This window comes from Meleagris gallopavo, chromosome 29, assembly GCF_905368555.1.
Source record: "Meleagris gallopavo chromosome 29, MGAL_WU_HG_1.1, whole genome shotgun sequence".
Lineage (NCBI taxonomy): Eukaryota > Metazoa > Chordata > Aves > Galliformes > Phasianidae > Meleagris > Meleagris gallopavo.
This window is the reverse complement of record NC_139432.1, coordinates 695853-705220: the sequence shown is the minus strand read 5'-3', so window position 1 is coordinate 705220 and position 9368 is coordinate 695853. Positions and strand designations below refer to the sequence as shown.

The following is a 9368-nucleotide window of genomic DNA, read 5'->3' as shown; positions in this document are numbered from 1 at the left end:
TTCTGTCAGTGCTGTCTGGACTGAAACTGTGACATGAGGAGGGCAGAGTGCAGAGCTAACTCGAGATAAGGCAAATAATTTTATGCATTTTGATGCACTGGCTAAACATAGTCCTGTGAACATAGAAAAATATGCAACCTTGCTTTCCATTTTGATAAAGGAGATTGAGAACAGTTTCAAGACTGCAAAATAAATATCATCAAATTTTGGGTATATTTGCAACTCTTTTCAGTTGACATGAATAAATTACCTGTGTTTTCAAGTGGAAATTATGGAGTTACAATCAGATATTCAACTAAAAAAAAGATCATATCTCTTAACTAGGCTTTTATAAGAGCTATTTTGCAGAAAAAAATATCACTCACTTCGCAGTCACACCTTATTCTCCTCATTGCTTTTCAGAAGCATGTATATTTGAAGTATGTATATTTGTGAACTATTTTCAAGGATGAAGCTCAGTAAGCTCTATGGCAAAGTTTCCTGGTAAAAAACAGGCTAGGAACATCATAGCGTGAGGCTGCAAATGGGGCACTTGAATCTTGGTAGTTCTTTTGTTTTTGTTGCTCCCTTTCTTTATATTTTAATAATTTTTTAAAAAATGTTTTGTTACTTATATGTGTTAACTACATTGTATATTTCATACGTGGCTGTTGGGGAACGGCTGCAAGAGCAGGGCAGCCATGAGAATATGTACGAGCATAGCTGGTGCGGCGGCACAGAGTGCATACCCATGAGAAAATACTGGGAGTTAGATGGGAATCACAGCGTCCTTGGGGCAGCGTGTAAACAGCGGGCCCAAATCTGCAGCTATGCTCTGTGGATGTGTGGGGGGCTGATAAGCGGATGAGCTCAGTGGCAGGCGTGAATACTGGCTGAGCATTGGTTGAAGCTAGGCAGCCCACCTAGCCGCCCACCTTGTGCTCCAATAGTAAGTGAACACGTGTATTAGAATCATATATAAACTGTGTGTGCAACAATAAAGTGAAGCTTGATCATTCATATTGAGTACTGCCGTGCTTCCCCGCTTGAGAACAATTTAATTAGGACACTATCCGCGGCACGTGGCCCCAGAAAATTCCTCTTCACTCAGTGTGGACCAGGGAAGCCAAAAGGTTGGACACCTGTGGTTGAATTCCAAAATGATGTTTACTGTGTTGGCTGCCAGGGCATACTGCCAGCTCATGCTGTACCTATTGCTGAGCAGCATGGCCAGATCCCTTTCTGCTGAGCTGCTCTCTAGTCACTCATCTCCCAGTCTGTACCTTTGTCTGTTACTGCTCTGTCCCATTTCCAAGATCCGGCATCAACTTTTGTTGAACTTCATGCCATTGATGATTACCCAATTCACTAATATACCTAGATTCCTTTGTAAGACCTCTTATCCCTCTTATCTTATCTTTCAGGGCAAAGAAAGGTGCATACAAGCTCTGGAAACAAGGGTGTGTCGTATGGGAAGAATACAGGGATGCCATCCGGACTTGCAGATGTGAGATCAGGAAAGCCAAGGCACAGGCAGAACTGAACATGGTGAGGGATGTTGAAAACAATATGAAGAATTCTACGGGTACATTGGTCAGAAGAGACAGACCAAAGTGAGTGTACCTCCTTTGGTAAATGTAAAAGGAGAAGTGGCTTCAACAGATGAAGAGAAGGCTGAGGTACTGAATGAGTTCTTTGCCTCAGTCTTCACTGGCAGGTGGGATTCTCGTATTTCTCACATCCCTGAGCCCTGCATCCCTAAACCTGTAGGTGGGGAGTTGGGGAGTAAATTTCCATCCACTGTAAGGTGGTCCAAGCAAGTCTGAGACCACCGCATGTGACTGAATGCGTACAAGTCCATGGGGCCAGATGGCATGCATCCCAGGGTTCTGAAGGAGTTGGCTGAGGTGGTTGCTGAGCTGCTCTCCATCATATTTGAAAAGTTGTGGCTGTCAGTTGAGGTCCCAAGTGAATGGGATAAAGTCATGTCACTCCCATTTATAAGAAAGGAAACAGGGAGGACCCGGGAAACTACTGACCGGTTACTCTGAGCTCTGTACCTGGGAAGATCATGGAACAGATCCTCCTGGATAACAAGCCTGATCACATGAGGAATGAGCGAGTGATCCGAGACAGCCAGCATGGCTTTGCCAGGGGAAGGTCATGCTTGACCAATCTGGTGGACTTCTGTGATGGAGTGATGGCATTGGTGGACAAAGGCAAGGCGACCAATGTCATGGCAAGGTGACCTGTGCTTGAGCAAGGCCTTTGATATGGTTCCCCACATCCTTATCTCCAAGTTGGAGGGATGTGGATTTGATGGGTGGACCACTCGATGGATAAGGAATTGGTTGAAAGGCCGTAGACAGAGAGTGGTGATTAATGGTTCTATGTCCAGGTGGAGGCTGCTAATGAGTGGTGTCCCCCAGGGGTCTGTTTTGGGACCAGTGCTTTTTAACATCTTTAGCAATGACGTCAGTGATGGAATGGAGTGCGCCCTCAGCAAGTTTGCTGATGGCACCAAGCTGAGTGGTGTGGTTGACACGGTGGAAGGAAGGGATGCCATTCAGAGGAACCTCTACACACTTGAAAGGTGAGCCCGGGTGAATCTAATGAGATTCAACACAGCAAAGTGCAATGTTTTGCACTTGGGCCAGAAGAATCCCAGGCATCGATCCACAGACTAGAAGGAGCAGTCTTTGAGAATAGCCCTGCAGAGAAGGATCCTGGGATTCTGATGGATGAAAAGCTTAACGTGAGCTAGCAGTGTGCTCTTGCAGCTCAGAAAGCTAATGGTATCCTGGGCTCCATCAGAAGAGGGGTCAGCAGAGACAGGGAGATCCCCCTCTACTCTGCTCTTGTGAGGCCCCATCTGGAGTACTGTGTCCAGGTCTGGAGCCCCCAGTACAAGAAAGATGGAGGGCTGTTGGAGAGGGTGCAGATGAGAACCACAAAGATGATCAGAGGGCTGGAGCACCTTCACTACAAAGACAGGCTGAGGGAGCTGGGCTTGTTCAGCCTGGAGAAGAGAAGGCTGTGGGGTGACCTCATTGCAGCCTTTCAGTACCTAAAGGGAGCCTACAAACAGGAGGGGAGTCAACTCTTTGAAAGGGGAGATAATAGCAGGACAAGGGGAAATGGTTTGAAGTTGAAGGAGGGAAGATTTAGGTTGGATGTCAGGAGAAAGTTCTTTACAGAGAGAGTGGTGAGGTGCTGGAACAGGTTGTCAGAGAGGCTGTGGATGTCCCATCCCTGGAGGTGTTCAAGGCCAGGTTGTATGGGGCCCTGGGCAGCCTGGTCTGGTATGAAATGTGGAAGTTGGTGGTCCTGCCTGTGCCGGGGGCTTGGAGCTTCATAATCCTTGAGGTCCCTTCCAATCTGGGCCATTCTGTGATTCTGTTTGATTCTGTGATCCCTCTAGGGAGTCCTGAACACCTCCCAGTTTAATATAATCGGAAACTTGCTGAGGATGCATTCTAGTCCTGCACCTAGACTGCTGATAAAAATTTTCAATGGGATTAGCCCTAGAACTGAGGCCTGGGGAATACTGCTAGTGACTGACCACAAGCCAGATATAGCCCCATTCACTATGATATTTTGAGCTCTGCTATCAAGCCAGTCCATCATCCAGTGTAGTTTGAACCTGTTTATTTTAGAGTTGGACATTTTTTTCAGAAGGAAACTATGAGAGACAGTATCAATGGCTGCACTACAATTCAGGAAGGTTACTTTCACTGCCTTCCCTTCGTTCACCAAGCAGGTGACTTTTTGTAGAAGATTGAATTATCAAGGCAGGAGTTTCCCTTCATGAACCCATATTGACTGTGTTTGATAATAACTTTGTTCTTCAACTGTCATTCAGTAACCCTCAGGATAATCTTTTCTATGACTTTTCTAGAGCCTGAGGTTAGAGTGACAGGTTTGCATTTTCTTGGGTCTTTTACAGGTCTGCATCTTTTTGTGGGTCATGACATTGGCTTCCTGTCATGAGAGACCTCCCTAGACTCCTACAACCTTTGATAAATTGTTGAGAGGGATTCAGCTGTAACATCTGCTAATTCCTTCAGTACTCTAGGGTAAAGCATGTCAGGATCCATTGACTTACAAATGTTGAGCTGATGTGACTGCTTCCTTGCAATTCTGGTGAGCATAGATGGGAAGTCATTGCTCCTCCAGTCATGGTGCTCTAACTCTGAGAACTGGGCAGCCCAAGGTCTGTCACTGCTATTAAAAACTGAGAATAAAAAAAGCATTAAACACCTCTGTCTTTTCCTTGTCCTTACTTGTTAGGTGACTGTATGCAACAAGTATCTGTACAGTGCTTTCCTTCAACTTATTCTTGCTGTTGGCATACTTGAAAAAGTCCTTTTTGCTATCTGAGGCCATGCTAGTCAGTGTTAACTTGAACTGATCTATCTAAACATCTTCTTTTTTCTTGAAGAATAGACAAACAGAAGGAAAAGCAGCTCCTCCCTTGCTGGCAGTGTATACTGACAACCCTAAATGTTAAATAGCATGTACTGCTTTCCAAATATAGGGATAGTGACGAGGTAGCCCCCAAATCAGGGTTATGTGTAGTTCAAGAGAATTCATGAACACTTCCAGGTTCTTTGACAATAAAATCGAACCATGTGTACCTGAAAAGCAGAACAACATCTGGAGGAAGACAAATTCCATTTCCTCCCCTCCCCAAGTGAACGTGGGTCTGCAAACCTCTAATGCATCCAGCAGAACTGACTGCTTAATGAAGGCCAGCAGTGACCAAGCAAGATGTACATTGTGTCTGAGAGGACACATCAGAACAGAGAGGCAGCAAAGACGGGTCTGAAAGCCAGAGACACTGTGGGACTGTTGAACAACATCGGCGTATGGGAGTGGCAGTGCTTTTCCAAGTGGACCCACAGCACAATGTCTCACTCTGCCCATCCTTTGGAAAAGTGGAATGGTTCTGGTGTGACCTACATACCCACTGACATTGACAGAGCAACTGCTTTCTTCCTGGCAGCTGGAACCAGGACTGCCTACCAAGGAAGGATAACACAGACGCAAAAGCTGGGATGCAGCAAAAATTTAATGAGGCAAAAGAGGGAAATGAGATCACTGGGAGGGAAGGCTCTGGTGCAGAAAGCTTTAGGGACGGTTTATAGTCTGTACTGCATGACCATGGTGGACATATTGCCAGCTGTCCATCTGCCCTTTCCACAGAAGGCCATCAGATCCTCCCTATGCTGGCTTTGTGGGACTGACTGTCGAGGGGAGCAGATGGTGAGCAGCAATGGCACAGGGTGGAAAAAAGGGAGTGGGAAAGGCAGAAATGGCTTCTGAGAGCGCAGGCTGAACGCCAATGCTCTGTCTCAGTTCTGCTTCCAACTCCTGGGGCCCTGGGGTCTTTTTCCAGGGCCGCTGCCAGCAGCTTTAGCAGGGGAAGAACCTCCTGCCACTGAAGCGGCTGCCAAAGCCAGAGAGGCCAAAGCCTCCAGAGGAGATGGGCACACCCTCAGAGCTGAGGATGCTGCCAACGGCAGCGGAGGTGGAGGATCCGACGGCGGTGTTCTGCGGGAAGGAGCTGAGGATGGGTCCGGGCAGGGTCACCACCACGGCAGAGGGTTGGATGAAGACGTTGGAGTCCTGGCACTGCCTGACGCAGGGCTCGTTGCAGCTGCTGCCCAGAGGGGTGGGGCCGCAGGGCTGGCAGGGCAGGCGTGGCACGCACTGGTCGTAGCAGGACATGGCTTGAGTGTGGAGGGGCACCTGTAGGGACGGAGGGTCAGGAGGACACAGAAGCGAGAGAGGAGCAGGAAGAATTTCAGTAGGAGAGAGCCAAGGTACTGTGCTGGCTGGGGAAACGAATGCCATGTAAGGAACCTCATGTTTTTTATTTCCCTTTGATACCAACGGTTCTGCCCAATGTGCAACAGCTGCCTGCCTATGCCCTGCCTAGGATGAAGGCACTTGGATGCATGGAGAAATCCCAGAGGATGAGAGGGTGGTGGAAGGGATTTGGACTCACCTCGTTCGCAGAGAGATGGAAGCAAGGAGTGGATGAGGGAATGAGGAGGTGAATATACTTTTATACTGTTCCACCACTGCCTCAGGCCCGTAATCGCTCCACTCAGGCAGTAATTTTCCCAGAGACTCACCTCAAATGCAAATAATCCTTCCTAATGGTGCAGGTTGTGGTTTTGTCTCCCTCAACTCTGCAATTTCATTTCCTCATTTTTGACATGTCTACTATGCCGAGATAACTTCCTTCAAGTGTTGTGTGAGTGACCTAAGGATTACACCAGTACAATAACATTACAATCAACAGAATAGAAGCAGAGAGTGGAGGAGCAGTTGTGTTCAGTCAGTGGACAGGGCATGGCTTGGGAGCCTCTGGAGGAGGAATGGTTGGTAACTCCCTTAGTAGGAATAGAATCAATTCCTCACAGCACTACAATCTGCAGCCATACCCCTAAGGCTTCTCTTCCTTACAGACATGCCACATGGTTCTTTCTACTCCCTCTCCCTCTAATCTGACAGTCACTAGCCATTGTGCAGCAAGATCAAAACCTCCAGCCATCATGGTATCTGCAGGAGGAACAACTCAGCAGGGTATAAGCAAACCAGGAGATTTGTTCTCTGTGGAGCTTCCTTCTCTAAATGACAGAGAAGCCCTGAGGAGAGGTGTGGTATTGGACCCCATCCTCACGGAAAGGATGGTGTTATGTTGAATGTGAATGTGAAAGGCAGCATTGGCATCAGTGTCCATGAGATGGTAGTGCTGAATATCCTAAAGGCAGCAAAGTGGTCACAGCAATCTCACAATTCTGGACTTCTGGAGAGCTGACAATGACCTTTTCAAGAAACCAGTGCCTAGATTATCATAAGACCCTGGAAGAAAGAGGAGCCCAAGGAAGCTGGTTAATACGCAAGGATAACCTCCTGGAAACTCAGGGGTGAGGCATCAAAACAAAGAGTACGTAAGGTAAGTGTCAGGAGACATGCATGGGGAGACAAAAAAATTCTTGGCCAAACTCAAACACAAAAATATGAAGCCTCGGTTGGTGACTGGGAGAAGTGTCCCAAAGACTGCGGGAAAGTGCATGTCATTTCTGTTTAAAAAGACCAACAAGCAGGAGCGAAGGAGCTGCAAGACTGTAGGCCTCAGTCCTATGGAGCTGATAGAGCAGTGCATCTAGAGAATCCTTTCCTGGCACATGAAAGATACACTTGGGATGCGTCTTACACCCATAGTGATGTGATTCTGCAAGGAAACTCCTTGTGCCTGTCATCGTGAAACTTGAAAGGTGTCCGCACAGCCAATTTGTGAAGGTCGGGAAGAAGGAAATGTCAGGGTTGACAGAAACCAAAAAGCCAACCTGTGCCACTAGAAGAGAGAATTTACATTTGAGGTGAGTCTCGTGGAAAATTACAGTCTGCGTAGAGTGACTGTGGGCCTGGGGCAGTGCTGGAGTGGTATAAAAGCAGGCCCAACTCCTCACTCAATCATTCACTCCTCTTGCCTCCGTCTCCCTGGGAACGAGGTGAGTGCAAAGCCCTTTCACAAGCTCTTCTTCTTTTGGGATTTCTCTGCACATACAAGTGCCTCCACATTATGTTGTGTTTTGGGAAAGCAGCCTACTGTGTTATGGGGAATGGGGCGGCACGTGCGAGAGGGAGAGATGCTGGGTCTTGCATGAGCTGTGCTACGGGCTAGTCATTAACCTGGTAGCGATTGGCTGTAGCATGGGAGCTTTAGGGAAGAACTGGAAAACAGATTTCCTTACACAGCCTCCATATCCCCGGCCAGCACAGTGCCTTGGCTCTCTCCTGCTGGGATGGCGGGATGCTCCTCTCTCGCTTCGGTGTCCTCCTGACCCTCTGTCCCAACAGGTGCCCCTCCACACTCAAGCCATGTCCTGCTACGACCAGTGCGTGCCACGCCTGCCCTGCCAGCCCTGCGGCCCCACCCCTCTGGGCAGCAGCTGCAACGAGCCCTGCGTCAGGCAGTGCCAGGACTCCAACGTCTTCATCCAGCCCTCTCCCGTGGTGGTGACCCTGCCCGGACCCATCCTCAGCTCCTTCCCGCAGAATACCGCCGTCGGATCCTCCACCTCCGCTGCCGTTGGCAGCATCCTCAGCTCTGAGGGTGTGCCCATCTCCTCTGGAGGCTTTGGCCTCTCTGGCTTTGGCGGCCGCTTCAGTGGCAGGAGGTACTTCCCCTGCTAAAGCTGCTGGCAGCGGCCCTGGAGAAAGACCTCCCAGGATCCAGAATTTATTAACAGAGCTGCGCTGGAGCATTGGGATCTTGTTTTTGTAGGGTCCAAGCAATGCCAACACAATGCCTGTTCTTGCAAATGAACAGGTCCACCATGGGCTCTCAGGAAGCACTGTCCATGTTTGCCTTTCCCCTCTTCCACTCTCTCCTTTGCCTCCTGATGCCTTGTTTGTCACCTACGCCCCTCTGGTCTGTCAACCCCAGGAATCAAGCTTAGGGAGGACAGGATGGCCCTTCTTCCTCTGCGCAAAAGGCAGATGGAAAGTAGGTCGGACATCCACCATGGCCACACAGTGCCTACTCTGTCCCTAGTTATTCCTGCATGTTGGCCACCCCTTGGAGTAATTTTGTTCCCCTCTTTTCACTCAATAAAATGGTGGTGCATCTCAGTCTGTGCCTCTGCATCACTCACTCTACTCCGCAAACACTCCAGCTGCCAGCAGGACATCATCAGCTGCTCTGGAGACTTCAGTGATAGCGTGAGATATCACTTGGCAACCATCTCCCTTTCCCCATCAGGACTCACCTAGAACAGTGAGCAGTTGGCTCCCATGGGAGAGAACTGCCACTACCACTTGACAAAAGCGTCCACCAGCCATAATCAGCCTCCCCCTGGATATAGTGCCATTCACCACACCCCTCTGTCTACGGCCTTCCAACCAATTCCTTATCCGCTGAATAGTCCACCCCACAAGACTGTATCTCTCCAATTGAGACGTAAGGATATGGAGGGGGGACCATGTCAAAGGCCTTGCACAAACCCAGGTAGATGGCATTGGCCACTTCCCCTTCCTCCACCAATGACATCACTCCACCACAGAAGGCCACCAGACTGGTCAGGCAAAACCTTCTTCTGGCAAAGGCACGTCTGATAGGAGGATCTGTCCCATGATCTTCCCAGGCACAGCGGTGAGACTCACCGGCCTTTAGTTCCCCGGGTCCTCCTTCCTCCCTTTCTTGTGAGTGAGAGTGATGCTTCCTTTTTTTCCGTTCCCCGGGGACATCACCCAAGAGCCATGACTTTTCAAGTATGACGGAGAGCTCATCAGACACATCAGCCAGCTCCTTTAGGGCCCTGCGATGTATGCCATTTGGCCCCACAGACACGAACACATCCAGTCTCATGAAG

The 9368-nt window shown here is 49.0% G+C and overlaps 1 protein-coding gene across 1 annotated transcript; it reads left to right on the top strand.

The window, feature by feature from the left end:
- Window positions 1-6685: 6685 nt before the first annotated feature.
- Window positions 6686-8190, top strand: LOC100548829 (feather beta keratin-like). The gene is made up of 3 exons (XM_085210787.1): window positions 6686-6736; window positions 7353-7505; window positions 7855-8190. Exons 1-3 carry the CDS (start codon window positions 6686-6688, stop codon window positions 8188-8190), a joined length of 540 nt encoding a protein of 179 aa, XP_085066913.1.
- Window positions 8191-9368: the final 1178 nt, after the last annotated feature.

What these genes read in the sequence shown, in the direction of transcription:
- LOC100548829 (XM_085210787.1), top strand. Translation starts at nt 6,686, where the DNA reads ATGTTGAATGTGAATGTGAAAGGCAGCATTGGCATCAGTGTCCATGAG. An exon ending in GCATCAGTGTCCATGAGATG is followed by an intron (nt 6,737 to 7,352) that starts GTAGTGCTGAAT and finishes CTGTGCCACTAG; the next exon opens with AAGAGAGAATTTACATTTGA. An exon ending in TCCGTCTCCCTGGGAACGAG is followed by an intron (nt 7,506 to 7,854) that starts GTGAGTGCAAAG and finishes CTGTCCCAACAG; the next exon opens with GTGCCCCTCCACACTCAAGC.